At 46.1% G+C, this 16,877-nt stretch overlaps 1 protein-coding gene across 1 annotated transcript in view; it reads right to left on the reverse strand.

Moving 5' to 3' along the window:
* Positions 1-16,877, reverse strand: part of LOC115482572 (alkaline phosphatase-like) — a 144,135-nt gene that overhangs the window by 83,770 nt on the left and 43,488 nt on the right. Inside the window, exon 3 of the mRNA XM_030222463.1 lies at positions 7,820-7,939. Within this exon, the coding sequence (XP_030078323.1) occupies positions 7,820-7,939 (120 nt within the window). The remainder of the gene's footprint in view (positions 1-7,819; positions 7,940-16,877) is intronic.

The raw sequence follows: 16,877 nt of genomic DNA on the forward strand, positions 1-16,877 counted from the left end.
TTTGAATATTCTTCCATGATGTCTCTTATGGTATTGTTTGTATTGTACTGACATCATCCAGCTCATTTTCGAAAGAGAAGGGCGCCCATCTTTCGGGAGATGGGCGCCCTTCTCTCAGGAGCGCCAGAACCAGCATAATCGAAAGTCGATTTTTGGGCGTCCCCAACTGCTTTCCATCACCAGGACAGCCGAAGTTCCTGTGGGCATGTCGGAACGGTAGCGAAGGCGTGCCGGGGCGTGGTTAAGAGATGGCCGGCTTCGGCCAATAATGGAAAAAAAATGGGTGTCCCTGCCGAAAATTTGGTCCCTTTTTTTTTTAGGTCCAAGTCACAAAAAAGTGCCAAACTGCCCAGATGACCACCAGAGGGAATCAGGGATGACCTCCCCTGACTCCCCCAGTGGTCATTAAGCCCCCCTCCCACCCTCAAAAATCCACTTTAAAAACATTTTTTGCCAGCCTCAAATGTCATACTCAGGTCCATCACAGCAGTATACAGGTCCCTGGAGCAGTTTTAGTGGGTGCAGTGCACTTCAGGCAGGCGGACCCAGGCCCATCCCCCCTCCCCCCCACCTGTTACACTTGTGGTGGAAAATGGGAGCCCTTCTAAACCCACCCGAAACCCACTGTACCCACATGTAGGTGCCCCCTTCACCCCTTAGGGCTATGGTAGTGGTGGGTAGTAGGGTTTGGGGGGGCTCAGCACCCAAGGTAAGGGAGCTATGCACCTGGGACCAATTTGCCAAGTCCACTGTAGTGACCCCTAGGGTTGGTGCCCTGGCATGTGAGGGGGACCAGTGCACTACGAATCCTGGTCCCTCCCACGACCAAATGCCTTGGATTGGTTTGTTTTTGAGATGGGCGCCATCGGTTTCCATTATGGGGGAAAACCAAGGGCGCCCATCTTTAAATCCGGCGATCTCAGCATTTAGGTTGAGGCTCCAACCGTATTTTCCAAACGAAAGATGGATGCCCATCTCATTCAAAAATACAGATGGCCCCGCCCCTTCGCCACACCGTCCTCAGAGATGGGCGTCCTTAGCGATGGCGTCCCCATTTGAAAATGCCCCTCCACATGTCCAGTTTACCTCATTTAAGGGTGTCTATTACTAAGCTGCGATAGGGTTTTTAGCAGTAGAAATCAGCTGGCAGAAAATGCTGAGACACCCATTATAATTCCATGTACGTTAGCATTTACCACCAGTTGATTTCTACCGCGAGCTAAAAGTGCTACCTCGGCTTAGTGAAAAAGACTCCCTTCCTGTATTTATGTTTATATTTGGTCATTTTTACTATTATTATGTTGATAAAATTGTAAGTTTTATGTTAAACTGGACCTGCTATACACCGCCTTGGGTGAATCTGTTCATAAAGTTGGTTAATAAATCCCAATAAATAAAATCAATCAGTCTCAGATAATTCTTGTCTTGGTGCAATAAAACATACCCCGGCCCAAAGAGAATCTGTTTTCTAAATACAATTACTGAACACTGCATAAACAGCTGGGCAGAACATTAGTGCATGAAGATGCCACAGATGGCGAAGGGTCTCCATGGAGCACCAACAGCTCCTCTTGTGAAATTCAGTACGCTTGTCTCATTAAACATAGCACAAGGCCTGTCTCCTTGTCTTTAATTAAAGGAGCTCTGAAAACTTGTGTGATACTGTCTTCCCCCACAGAAACTCTCAAATTGCCTCTTGTTCACACGCATAACTGATAATATTGGAAGGCTCTTCCATACATTTCCATGTTGGAGTTCTGCCTGGTGCTCTCTTTGACCGCTCCTTGTCAGCTTCTTCACTCAATGTGTAATTAAACTCTGGAATTCGTTGCCGGAGAATGTGGTAAAGGCGGTGAGATTAGCAGAGTTTTAAAAAGATTTGCGCGGCTTCCTGAAGGAAAAGTCCATAGACCATTATTAACTTGGACTTGGGGAAAATCCACTATTTCTGGAATAAGCAGTATAAAATGTTTTGTACTATTTTGGGATCTTGCCAGGTATTTGTGACCTGGATTGGCCACTGTTGGAAACAGGATGCTGGGCTTGATGGACCTTTGGTCTGTCCCAGTATGGCAACACTTACGTACTTATGGCTCCCATCCCAAAGGCAATTTCATACAGTCTGAGCTGTCCTAGAAGGGTATTAACATTAGCCTATGTGTCACTGGAGTGGGGCACAGCCAACTCCACATTTATTCCAGGGGCGTAGCCAAGGGTGGGCCCAGGCCCACCCACCTTTGCCCGAGGCCCACCCAGAATCTAGTCTAGAATACTTCCCCTGCCGCTGCTGTAGTGCTTGCACCTTACATTTTTGGGATGACCGGAAGCAATCATGTCCAGAATCACTGCAGCTGTAGCTTCAGCTTCCTTACTACTACTTAACATTTCTAGAGCGCTACTAGGGTTACGCAGCGCTGTACAAATTAACAAAGAAGGACAGTCCCTGCTCAAAGGAGCTTACAATCTAAAGGACGAAATGTCAAGTTGGGGTAGTCTAGATTTCCTGAATAGCGGTATAGTGGTTAGGTGCCGAAGGCGACCTTGAAGAGGTGGGCTTTGAGCAAGGATTTAAAGATGGGCAGGGAGGGGGCCTGGCTTATGGGCTCAGGGAGTTTGTTCCAAGCATGGGGTGAGGCGAGGCAGAAAGGGCGGAGCCTGGAGTTCCTTCTCCTTCCTCTGCCAGTGCTTGCAGCTTACATTTTTGGGATGCCCAGCAGCAATTCACAGAGGTACTCCGGATCCTTCTCTCTGCTGCGTCTGGCCCTCCCTAAACAGGAAGTTGCATCAGAGAGGGCAGAAGGAAGGATCCAGAGTACCTCTGTGAATCGCTGCTGGGCGTCCCGAAAATGTAAGCTGCAAGCACTGCAGCAGTGGCGGGGGAAGGAGAAGGAAGCTGAAGCTACAGCGATCCTAGATATGAGGGTAGACAGCGACTGGTGGGTGGCTGGACCAGTGGCGTAGCCACAGGCGGGCCTGGGTGGGCCGCAGCCCACCCACTTAGAACTCAGGCACACCCAATAGTACCACACGTTTAGCGGTAGCTGGAGGGGATCTCAAGCTCCGCCAGCTGAAGACTTCCCCCCCGATGGTAATGAAAATGCTACTCTCCACGATACTGGCACCTGTGCGTGCTCAGTTTTCAGCGTATGCCTGCTGCAGACTGCCAAGGTGGAAATAAGCATTTCCTGCCAGCTAAGATACGTATATGTTTTGGTGGTGGTTGGGGGGTTTGGAGAGAACACTTGGTGCTCACCCACTTCTTGCCTAGGCCCACCCAAAATCTGTTGTCTGGCTACGCCCCTGGGCTGGACATGTTGTGGGAGTTGGGGGCTGCAGTGTTTGACACCTTTGCATTTTTTGATCATTGAAAAACCCCTGAGGCAAGCAGCTTCACCGAAACACAAACCGTGTTGGGGTCTGATCAATAAAATTCCGAGTTGATGCCCCTCTCTGCTTCTTTTGGTGTGAAGGTGACAACACTGCCCTACAAAGTGTTTGAAACAAAAGCTTTGCTCTCCAACCAGCAAGGAGTCAATGCAATTCCAGCAGAGCAAGAGAAATGTGTTTGCAAAAAACTTCAGCCCGTGGAAAGTCTGTGGCAGCATCTGAACTCTCGGTAAAGCATTAACAGAGATCCTTAGAAGACTAGAAAGAAGACTGTTACAATCATCCATCACTGGGAGACTGGAGATCAAACTCCACAAGGACCCTCGAGTTCCAGTGTGAAGGGAACAAGGGGTAAAGCCAGATGAACTCATCCGGAACTGACCACTGACATATCACATTCAGGGTCCTGGTGGGAAATGAGTAATAGGGTCCTTCTCTACGTGAAGGCATGACTGAACGCTCACCAAATGGAAAGAATGTGCTTTTCCACATCCATGTGAACACACAAAACCCCAGTGGGAAGAATCATTTCAACCCAACTAACACTGTTTTCAAAGCAAAACTCAAATGGGCAGGAAAAGCACCTCAGTTGCCCTTAATCTCACTGGATCACTGTAAGAACCACTTCAACCAATAATGGACTGCCTTACAGATCATTTAGAACATCCAATCAATAAATTCTGTGGTATGAATCTCGTTCTGCACTGATTTTTCAAAAATTAAAATATGGAGGAAAAAAGCCACAGACTGAGAGTGGCCTGGGCCCCCCACCCGGCCGCTGCCCGACACCCCCATTGCCCCGGTCCTACCTGAACTGTATGCCCAAGTTGCAGCTCCATCGATGGTCGCGACCTACAGTTTGAGAAGCACTGCTCTAATATTACCTGAATCGTTCCAGCCAGTGCGATATTCAAAACCAGCTGCAGGACTCGAGTACAAAATCCAACTCCTAATATTATTACACCTAAAAAGCAGAAGCATAGCCAGGTTGAGGGCGTGGGGGAGCAGAGAAGAGGACAGTCAACGCACCGGGGCATATTTTAAATGCAACAGATCGCGTGAGAAATAGGCGCTATTGCCGTCAGAAGTTCGTTTGGGGGAGCGGCCGCTGCCCTGGCGACCCACCTAGCTACGCCTCTGCCTTAAAGGTACTTTAGACCATCAAATGTGGGAATTCCAGCTGAACATTCAAAATCATCATCAGTGCAGTGGCAAATTTGTGAAGCAGTGAAAACACAGTTTGAATATTTTAACGCTTTCAAAATTACAAGAATGTATATTTTGGCCAATGTTCACAAAATAGCTACGAGTTGTCCGACATAGCAGCAACTTCTCAGCTGCTGAGGGGAGTTCGTGCTACAGGGCTTGATATTCATGGGCCCTTTTACTGAGCGACGGTACGTCCACAGCGGGATTACCGCGCACCAATCTGGAGTTACCACCGGCCCACACAGGCACTGGTGGTAGTTACACTGCCAGAACGCGGCATTTTCAGCGCTAGCGGAAACATTCCAAAAAATATTTACGCAGCGGGGTTATCCGGTGATCATCGGGCAGCATCACGTGCTACCCAGTTACCGACGGGTTAGCACAGGAGCCCCAAGTGCTTCTCCCCCCCCCCCCCCCATGCATGGCATAGCTGCCGAGAGGGGGGAAGGGGGGACAAAATTCCCCGGGCCCGAGCTTCCAAGGGGGGGCCCAGTGCTGCAGTCCTACTCGCCCTCTGTCGTCGACTGTCTGCCACCGGGCCGGGGCCCCTGCATTGAAATCAAAGCGCCTCTCACCTCCATGTGAAAGCGCTGCAGGCAGCAGATCACCTCCCTTCGGACCTCCTTCCCTCCCTGTGTCCCGCCTTCGTCTGACGTAACTTCTGTGAGGGCGGGACACAAGGAGGGAAGGAGGGCCGAAGGGAGGCGATCTGCTGCCCTGCTGCCTGCAGAGCTTTCACACAGAGGTGAGAGGCGCTGTGATTTCAATGCAGGGGCCCCGGCCCGGTGGCGGCGACCTCGGGGGGGCCCAGGGGCGGCCTTGCCCAGGCCCAGCCCAGTCTCTTGGCGACCCTGCTGCATTGTCATGTGGTAACAGCAATCCTACCACATGGTCGTGTCTTTTTTCAGCCTTTTTACCCACAGCAGTAAAAATGGCCGCCGCAGCTAGCGCAGGACCCTTGATTACACTCCCCATATGCGGGATGTGTTTGCCAGTTCTGGGAATTCTCTGCGCATGCTGCATTGGATGAAACGTTGAATCCACACTGACCGAACAGAGTGAGATGCCTGAAGTACAGGACAAGCTTTGGCAGATTCTTGTCACTTGGATCATTTCTGCAAATCCAACTGAACCATCCCACGGTAGCCACGAACCATCTACTCTATTGCAACAGGACACTTTAACGGTACATGTTGCCTATGCAGCACAGCCTGCCACCAGCCTAAGGACCTCGCTGCTTTTAATCTCTCCCCTCTCCTGACAGACACAGATTTTCTCAGTGTGCTCTATCTCGCTCCTCTGCCTGCTGCAGGCGATCACTGTGGCTTCCCCTCCCATCTGCCTTGCAGCCTCCTGGCAGCTGCCCAGTCACATTCCCATCAGCTGCAGATCAACTCTTTGGAGACTAGGCCACTAGTCAACTGGAGTCCACTGCGAAATACAGTAGTCATCCCTGCCTCATCACAGAGCTTCCAGCCTTCAGCAGCCAGGGCTACCTCTCCACAGAGTCTCCAGCAGCCAGGGCTAACTCAGCACAGAGCCATCAGCCTTCAGTAGCCAGGAATACTTCATCACAGAGACTCATAAGACCATAAGTACATAAGTATTGCCATACTGGGATAGACCGAAGGTCCATCAAGCCCAACATCCTGTTTCCAACAGTGGTCAATCCAGGTTACCTAGCAAGATCCCAAAACAGTACAATACATTTTATGTTGCTTATTCTAGAAATAAGCAGTGGATTTTCCCCAAGTCCATCTTAATAATGGCTTATGGACTTTTCTTTTAGGAAGCTATCCAAACCTTTTTAAAACTCCGCTAACTGCTTTTACTATATTCTCTGGCAACGAATTCCAGAGTTTAATTACACGTTGAGCGAAGAAAAATTTTCTCCAATTTGTTTTAAATTTACTACTTTGTAGCTTCATTGCGTGCCCCCTAGTCCTAGTATTTTTGGAAAGAGTAAACAAGCGATTCACGTCTACCCGTTCCACTCCACTCATTATTTTATAGACCTCTATCATATATCTCTCCAGCCTCCAGCAGCCAGGGATACCTCACCACATAGGCTTCGGATGAAAGCTACCTCAGCACAGAACCTTCAAAGTCCATCAGTCAGGGCTACCTCAGCACAGAGCCTCCAGAGAGAGAGAAAGAGAGAGAGACAGAGAGACTGGTGGGGATAAGCTGAGTGGGGGAGAGAGAGACTTGTGGGATGAGCAGGGGTAAAGACTGATGGAGGATAAGGTGCTGAAGAGGTGTGGAAGGGTTGGAACATAATGGAGAGAAGTTTCTTACATCAGTATTTCATCAACTCAGTACCAGTCCAGAAATGAAGTCACCATTCCTACAGAACAACCCAAGTTGTAACTGCACAGCAAGGAATCTGGACCAGCGCCGAAGCCTGTCAGGATTCACCCTCCACCTTCCACCCTGGAGACCTTGATCACTAGAGGGAAGGGGCTGAGCAAATAACACCCAGGTGCTATCAAGGGTCACCACTAGTCTACTCAACTCACACAGATTCTTCTAGGCTACCTGCTCTGATAACAACATCTCAACTTCACATGTTGCTAATATTTTAGGAACTCAAAGGAAATGCCATGAAGTAAACTGTGATTCTCTGTAACAAGAGCAGCACCAAACTTGGAACAGCAGGAGGTACTGGGTTTGGGGGAGGGAACACATGGTAAAGTAATGTTACGGGATCTGGGAGTTGCCTGTGTGTGAACAGTTCTGTTGTTTAGGGAAATAAAAAGGACAGTTGTTATGGATCCCAGCTTCTCTCGTGATATAGCAGACAGACAGAGTCTCTCACCCCCGGACTCACCCTCCCGCCCAGCGCCAAGCTCTCTCCTTGCTACCAGCACCATCTGCTCATCAAGGCTGACCAGGGCCGACCCTACTCATGAATGACTGTTTTTCACACATGACCCCACTTTATGGCCCTGCTTTTCAACTCCCAGTGCCATATGCAAATGAGGCCTCATAACGAGTCTCTGCACATAGCCCCTCATCCTTCCACATCCCCCACAGACCGGCTCTGCTGGGCACACACACAGGAGTTTTTGAGGAGATTTTAAACCAATGGAAGAGATCGATAATCATCAGCGGTACCCAGGAAGCTTAAGGTGTTTGCAGTCTTCAAGGGTCAGAGTGGCCCTGAGAGTGGCACTGAGGGGAAAAGGCCCAAGGGACGGGGTAAAACAGGTTAAGCACTTACCATCTCCCAGGAAAATGATAACATTTTTGGCTACGTTGGTGTTCAGTTTCTGGAGCCTCAGGGCATTTTGCAGGGTTTTTTGGGCTTGGTCCCTCCAGTACTTTGGATCCTTCTCTTTCTCTGAAAACAGAACCACAAAGCAGGTTAAGAATCTTTAGGCTAAGAGGCGGCAGAGAGAACTACTACTACTACTACTACTATTTAGCATTTCTATAGCGCTACAAGGCATACGCAGCGCTGTACAAACATAGAAGAAAGACAGTCCCTGCTCAAAGAGCTTACAATCTAATAGACAAAAAATAAATAAAGTAAGCAAATCAAATCAATTAATGTGAACGGGAAGGAAGAGAGGAGGGTAGGTGGAGGCGAGTGGTTACAAGTGGTTACGAGTCAAAAGCAATGTTAAAGAGGTGGGTTTTCAGTCTAGATTTAAAGGTGGCCAAGGATGGGGCAAGACGTAGGGGCTCAGGAAGTTTATTCCAGGCGTAGGGTGCAGCGAGATAGAAGGCGCGAAGTCTGGAGTTGGCAGTAGTGGAGAAGGGAACAGATAAGAAGGATTTATCCATGGAGCGGAGTGCACGGGAAGGGGTGTAGGGAAGGACGAGTGTGGAGAGATACTGGGGAGCAGCAGAGTGAATACATTTATAGGTTAGTAGAAGAAGTTTGAACAGGATGCGAAAACGGATAGGGAGCCAGTGAAGGGTCTTGAGGAGAGGGGTAGTATGAGTAAAGCGACCCTGGCGGAAGATGAGACGGGCAGCAGAGTTTTGAACCGACTGGAGAGGGGAGAGGTGACTAAGTGGGAGGCCAGCAAGAAGCAGATTGCAGTAGTCTAAACGAGAGGTGACAAGGGTGTGGATGAGGGTTTTGGTAGAGTGCTCGGAAAGAAAGGGGCGGATTTTACGGATGTTGTAAAGAAAGAAACGACAGGTCTTGGCGGTCTGCTGGATATGAGCAGAGAAGGAGAGAGAAGAGTCAAAGATGACCCCAAGGTTTCGAGCTGAGGAGACAGGGAGAATGAGAGAGCCATCAACAGAAATAGAAAACGGGGGGAGCGGGGAGGTGGGTTTGGGGGGGAAAATGAGAAGCTCGGTTTTGGTCATATTTAATTTCAGGTGGCGTTGAGACATCCAGGCAGCAATGTCAGACAAGCACGCTGAAACTTTGGTTTGGATGCAAGGTGAGATATCAGGGGTAGAAAGGTAGATTTGGGAGTCATCAGCATAGAGGTGGTAGGAAAAGCCATGGGATGAGATTAATGAACCAAGGGAAGAAGTGTAGATAGAAAAGAGGAGGGGACCAAGAACAGAACCCTGAGGTACACCGACAGGCAGAGGGATAGAAGTAGAAGAGGATCCACCAGAGTGAACACTAAAGGTGCGGAGGGAGAGGTAGGAAGAGAACCAGGAAAGGACAGAGCCCTGGAATCCAAGTGAGGACAGGATATCGAGAAGTATGCTGTGATCGACAGTGTCAAAAGCAGCGGAAAGATCAAGAAGAATGAGGATGGAATATTGACCTCTGGATTTAGCCAGTAATAGGTCATTGGAGACTTTAGTAAGCGCAGTTTCAGTTGAGTGGAGAGGGCGAAAACCAGATTGTAATGGGTCAAGAAGAGAAGAAATGGTTATAACCTCAAATCCCTACAACTGCACAGTCCAGCACAAACAGAGAAGTCCGACATTCTTAGGGTTACCATACATGTCCTCCTTTTGAACTTCTTCAGATATTTCCTCCAGGTTTTTTTTTTTTTTAATTTTTAGGAAAATATCCTCTTTTTTCTTTTATGTGTCTGTCTATGAACAACACCCCTACACACATAATGAGAGAAACCATCTCCGGCCTGTCTGCCACCCCATGCTGTCAATTAAAATGTTCTATTACGTATTGTGTTGACATTGTAAGTAGTAACTATGCCATACTTTGTATTGTTTTTTTAATATCTTTACTGCTGTATTTGTCTATTGCTTATGTTTGACTTATTCTTGCTGTCCACCGCCTTGAGTGAATTCCTTCAAAAAGGCGGTAAATAAATCCTAATAAATAAATAAAGAGCGAGAAAGATTGCTGATGTCTTTTTGAATCTGTCAAAAGGATTTTCGTTACTGCAGCACAATTTTAAACATACGTCATGCAAAGACGTTTCTCAGGGGTCCTTTTACTAAGGTGTGCTGAAGAATGGCCTGTGGTAGCGTAGACACATGTTTTGGGCGCACGCAGAATTATTTTTCAGCACACCTGCAAAAAAAATGCCTTTTTAAAAATTTTTGCCGCAAATGGGTGCAAAATGAAAACTGCCGCGTGTCCATTTTGGGTCTGAGACCTTACCGCCAGCCATTGACCTAGCGGTAAAGTGTCATGCGGTAACCGGGCGGTAATGACCTACATGTGTCAAATGCCACTTGGCGCACGTCCAATACGTACATCTGAAAATAAAAATTATTTTTCAGATGCGCATATCGGACACAGGACCAAAAATGAAATTACCGCAAGATCCACGCGGTAGCCGAGCGGTAACTCCATTTTGGCGCACGTTGGACACGCGTAGACGCTTGCATGGCTTAGTAAAAGGGCCTCTCAGAAGCCAGCCAAAGTTGTTGAGAGAGATCCGCTGTTCTGATAAGAACGCTTGGGCTCAGACTATCAAACTCAAATCCAGAAGTTTTTGAAAATGGATTATTGTCTACTCCTGTACTGTAAGTCACTCACTGTTTGATGTGTGTTCGTTAAGTAAAAGCCATTTACACATCTGCAACGATTAACTATTTCTTTAGCAAAGGTGGCAACCATTTTTATTTTTGTCTCCGCAAATATGGTAACCCTAAACATTCGTGACAGATGCACGTAGACCACAAGTAGGCTGCACACCTGCTCCCATACTGTGACACCCTCTCTCTGTCGCTCAAAAGCGCATGGTTCGGGATAAGGTATCTTTCAAAGATATCACCAAAGCGAAGACGATAGGGTATCCTGATAGTGAGGTTGCAAAAGAGACCGTAGTAGATCAGGTGTCCTTAAATTAAAATAAAAATCAGACAAAAAAGATTGCAAATTAATACTGTCAAGTACTAAGCATGATGTAAATAGGAACATAGTTTGAAATGTCTATATGCGAATGCCAGGAGCCTAAGAAATAAGATGGGAGAGTTAGAATATATTGCACTAAACAAAAAATTAGATACAATAGGCATCTCTGAGACCTGGTGGAAGGAGGATAACCAGTGGGACACTGTCATACCGGGGCACAAATTATATTGTAGCGATAGGGTGGATCGAATTGGTGGAGGGGAGCCTTGAATCAAATAGATTGAAAATTCTGCAGGAAACAAAACACTTCTTGGAATCACTGTGGATTGAAATTCCATGTGTAAAGGGGAAAAGGATAGTGATAGGAGTGTACTACCGTCTGCCTAGCCAAGATGAACAGACGGATGCAGAAATGTTAAAGGAAATTAGAGATGCAAACAAACTGGGCAACACAATCATAATGGGTGATTTCAATTACCCCGATATTGACTGGGTAAATGTAACATCGGGGAACGCTAGGGAGGCAAAATTCCTTGATGAAATCAAGGACAGCTTTATGGAGCAGCTGGTACAGGAGCAGACAAGAGAAGGAAAATTTCTAGATCTAGTCTTTAGTGGTGTGCATGATCTGGTGCGCGAGGTAATGGTGCTGGGGCCGCTTGATAACAGTGATCATAATATGATCAGATTTGATATTAGCTTTGAAGTAAGTATACATAGGAAATCAAATACGTTAGCGTTTAACTTTAACGTTAACGTTTAACTTTAAAAAAGGAGACTATGATAAAATGAGAAGAACGGTAAAAAGAAAACTCAGAGGAGCGACTGCGAGGGTCAAAAATTTACATCAGGCGTGGATGCTGTTCAAAAACACCATCCTGGAAGCCCAGGCCAAATATATTCCGCTTATTAAAAAAGGAGGACGGAAGACCAAACGACAGCCAGCGTGGTTAAATAGTGAGGTGAAGGAAGCTATTAGAGCTAAAAGAAAATCCTTCAGAAAATAGAAGGAACCGACTGAAAATAATAAGAAATGGTATAAGGAATGTCAAGTCAAATGCAAAGCGCTGATAAGGAAAGCTAAGAGGGACTTCGAAAAAAAAAAGATTGCGTTGGAAGCAAAAACACATAGTAAAACTTTTTTTTAGGTATATTAAAAGCAGGAAGCCGGCAAAAGAATCAGTTGGACCGCTAGATGACCGAAGAGTAAAAGGGGCGATCAGGAAAGACAAAGCTGTAGCGGAGATATTAAATGAATTCTTTGCTTCGGTCTTCACAAAGGAAGATTTGGGTGGGATATCGGTGCCAGAAATGGTATTTGAAGCTGACGAGTCGGAGAAACTTAATAAATTCTCTGTAAACCTGGAGGATGTAATGGGCAGTTCTACAAACTGAAGAGTAGCAAATCTCCTGGACCGGATGGTATTCATCCCAGAGTACTGATGGAACTGAACAATGAGCTTGCGGAGCTATTGTTAGTAATATGTAATTTATCATTAAAATTGAGCATGGTACCGGAAGATTGGAGGGTGGCCAATGTAATGCCGATTTTTAAAAAAGGTTCCAGAGGAGACCTGGGAAATTATATACCGGTGAGTCTGGCGTCGGTGCCAGGTAAAATGGTAGAAACTATTATTAAGAACAAAATTACAGAGTATATTCAAAAGCATGGATTAATGAGACAAAGCCAACATGGATTTAGTGAAGGGAAATTTTGCCTCACCAATCTATTACATTTCTTTGAAGGGGTGAACAAACATGTGGATAAAGGGGAGCCGGTTGATATTGTGAATCTGGATTTTCAGACGGCGTTTGAAAAAGTACCTCATGAAAGACTCCAGAGGAAATTGGAGAGTCATGGGATAGGAGGTAGTGTTCTATTGTGAATTAAAAACTGGTTAAAAGATAGAAAACAGAGAGTAGGGTTAGGTTAAATGGTCAGTATTCTCAATGGAGAAGGGTAGTTATTGGGGTTCCCCAGGGGTCTGTGCTGACACTGCTGCTTTTTAACATATTTATAAATGACCTAGAGATAGTGAGATAATTAAATTTGCCGATGACACAAAGTTATTCAAAGTCGTTAAATCGCGGGAGGATTGTGAAAAATTACAAGAGGACCTTATGAGACTGGGAGACTGGGCGGCTAAATGGCAGATGACGTTTAATGTGAGCAAGTGCAAAGTGATGAATGTGGGAAAGAGGAACCCGAATTATAGCTACATCATGCAAGGTTCCACGTTAGGAGTCAGGGACCAAGAAAGGGATCTAGGTGTCGTCGTTGATGATAACGTTGAAACCTTCTGCTCAGTGTGCTGCTGTGGCTAAGAAAGCAAATAGAATGTTAGGTATTACTAGTAAAAAAGACCCGTTTGACACAAATGAAACGGGCACTAGCAAGGTTTTCTTCGGAGTGTGTATGTTTGAGAGAGTGTATGTGAAACTGACTGTGTGTGAGAGAGAGAGTGAATGAGAAAGTGTGTGTGTGTGTGTGTGTGTGTGTGTGTGTGTGTGTGTGTGTGTGTGTGTGTGTGTGTGTGTGTGTGTGTGTGTGAGAATGAGAGTGTGTGCAAGTGCGTATGTGAGACACAGTGTGAGAGAGAGAGAGTGTGTTTCACACAGATACAGTGTGTGCAAGAGAGAGAGTGTGTCTGAGACACAGACTCTCTGTGAGACTGAGTGTATGAGACCAAGAGTGTGTAAGTTACTGTGTGACACAGAGAGTGAATGTGATACAGTGTGAGACATAGAGTGCGTGAGAGTGAGAGAGAGAAAGACATTGACTGTGAGAGAGAGTGTGAGAGAGAATGTGTGTGTGACAGAGATACCTCCCCCCTCCCCTCTCTGGTGTCAGGCCCCCCTCCCTCCCTCTCTCTGGTGTCAGCCCCCCCCCCCCCCCCCCTCTCTCTCTGGTGTCTGAGCGTTACTGTGCAGGACGCTGAGCTCTGGCTGTGCTTCAAGGAACTGACCAATACTATTTAATAGAATGCACCTCCAACATTCTGAAGCCGAGAAACCTCATGTGGTTGGTCACTTCTGCTTGTGACGAACCCGGAAGTAGGTGATGTCAATTCAGGAGATGGATACAGACAGCAGGAATGCCTCAGCCATGCAGTCAGCTTCAGAATGTTGGAGGTGCGTTGTATTATATAGGATTAGGAAAAGAATGGAAAACAAAAATGAGGATGTTATAATGCCTTTGTATCGCTCTATGGTACCCGGCAAGATCCCAAAAATGTACAAAACGTTCCATACTGCTTATCCCAGAAATAGTGGATTTTCCCCAAGTCCATTTATTAACGGTCTATGGACTTTTCCTTTAGGAAGCCTTCCAAACCTTTTTTTGAACTCTGCTAAGCTAAGTAAAAAAGGGCCTCAGGGCAAGGCATAAACGATCCCCGCTGATCGTGTGGGGCCCTTTTTATTGCAGCTTGGTAAAAAGACGCCAGAGTACTTAAATATTAAGTTAGCCATTTACATACCTTTGAGACCTCTAAAGTCCTCTCAAGGGTCATCACTATCTGTAACTCCATCAATAGAAATTGTACAATGTGATACCCACTAGTGATCCTTTTCAGGAGTAGCCCCCACGCTCTGGAATTTCCTCCCAGAGGGGCTACGTATAACTTGAGAATACCTCTACTTCAGGAAGCAGGTGAAAGCCTGGCTCTTCTCCCATGCCGTTAATACATAGGGAGACTATACACTCATTCTGCACCTGGACTAGCTTGCTACACACACTGTAACTTACACTAGTTCCTTATATCTTGATTAACTGCACAAAGAACTTGCCTTGAGTTTAGCCACCCATTTATTTATCTCAACTGACTCTGTACCACACATCTTATCCCCATCTATATATCTGCCTTTGGCCCCTCAGAGAGTGGTGGATACTTGGAATGCCCTCCCGCGGGAGGTGGTGGAGATGAAAATGGTAACGGAATTCAAAAATGCATGGGATAAACCTAAAGGAGTCCTGTTTGGAAGGAATGGATCCTCAGAAGCTTAGCGGAGATTGGGTGGTGGGAGGCAGGGCAGACTTCTACGGTCTGTGCCCTGAAAATGGTAGATACAAATCAAGGTCAGGTAATCATATAAAGTAGCGGATATGAGTATCTTGTTGGGCAGACTGGATTGACCGTATAGGTCTTTTTCTGCTGTCACATACTATGTTACTATGTATTGTATATAAGTACATAAGTAATGCCACACTGGGAAAAGACCAAGGGTCCACTGAGCCCAGCATCCTGTCCACGACAGCAGCCAATCCAGGCCAAGGGCACCTGGCGAGCTTCCCAAACGTACAAACATTCTATACATATTATTCCTGAAATTGTGGATTTTTCCCAAGTCCATTTAGTAGTGGTTTATGGACTTGTCCTTTTGGAAACCATCTAATCCCTTTTTAAACTCTGCTAAGCTAACCGCCTTCACCATGTTCTCTGGCAACAAATTCCAGAGTTTAATTATGCGTTGGGTGAAGAAATATTTTCTCCAATTTGTTTTAAATTCACTACACTGTAGTTTCATCGCATGCCCCCTAGTCCTAGTATTTTTGGAAAGCGTGAACAGACGTTTCACATCCACCTGTTCCACTCCACTCATTATTTTATATACCTCTATCATGTCTCCCCTCAGCCATCTCTTCTCCAAGCTGAATAGCCCTAGCCTCCTTAATCTTTCTTAATAGGGAAGTCGTCCCATCCCCGCTATCATTTTAGTCGCCCTTCGCTGCACCTTTTCCAATTCTACTATATCTTTCTTGAGATGCGGCGACCAGAATTGAACACAATACTCAAGGTGCAGTCGCACCATGGAGCGATACAACGGCATTATAACATCCTCACACCTGTTTTCCATACCTTTCCTAGTATCATAGCAATGTTATTTGAATGTAGTAATTGTGTGCTTATTAGATACTCCATCGTTATTATGCTTACATTGTATTGCATCTGTTATTTGAATTTCAGTGCTGTTAAATGTGTATATTTTGATCCTGTTTCATGGTAGTCCTTATTATTAGGTTTTAATTTGCTGCTCTTAAGTTTACCTCATTTATTATTTGGCAATTTTTACATTGTTATGCTGTTAACAAAATTTTAAGTTAAACTGTATCTGCTGTAGAGTTTAACATAAAGGTGACGAAACAGTGCGACAAGGCATTGGCCGTGGCCAGAAGGATGCTAGGCTGCATAGAGAGGGATATAACCAGTAGAAGAAAGGAGGTGTTGATGCCCCTGTACAAGTTGTTGGCGAAGCCTCACTTGGAGTGGACTTGGCAAGCAGGAACCAGGAGACACCAGTTGCGAAGACACACAAGGTGAGACTAAACTCCTTTAAAAGTGCTCAGCGCCGTGATGATGCCCCGACGCACCTTCCCAGCATCCCACCACTAGCCCTCTATCCAATGCCCTAGAGGGTGTGCGCAGGCGTAGGACGTCAGGAGGAACGCCATCACACAGGCTGCCTTGGTAAATCTGTCGGGGTCGGAGCTGGAGCCACGGCAGAGCCATGACGACAAGTTTTTAATAAACATAGAGTTAGCTCAGTCTGAAGAAAACTCGGACTCCACCTTTCCAAAGTATCCCAAAAAAACAGGTAAAAGCCTAAACAATAACAATAAATACAACCAACCAATATAAAAGAAGCAGAATGAGGCATACATTCATCTACAGCGGAATGCTATTGATCCGAGTGTTGAATTGTGAAAGTCAATTAAGTCTGAATACCCTTCTTTTCTGCACATCTAGGTGGCTGTAAGCCTAGGATGGTGGGAAAAGAGCAGGTAATTTATTTCTTGGTTTAGGACCAGGGCCAGGCTCAGGTATAATAACCTGGCAGGCCGACACAAGCACAACACCGGACTTTCAGTCCTTTACATAACTTCCACACCAATGATGTTAAATGAACCATAAACTCTTTATTGTCCCATCAATTAATGAAGTACAATGAATAATTTGCATTTAATGAATAGTCAACTATATACAAAGTTCACTGCCTTCTCCCTTCCACAGTAAACATAGACACAGTTCTC

This window comes from Microcaecilia unicolor, chromosome 13, assembly GCF_901765095.1.
Source record: "Microcaecilia unicolor chromosome 13, aMicUni1.1, whole genome shotgun sequence".
Classification (NCBI taxonomy): domain Eukaryota; kingdom Metazoa; phylum Chordata; class Amphibia; order Gymnophiona; family Siphonopidae; genus Microcaecilia; species Microcaecilia unicolor.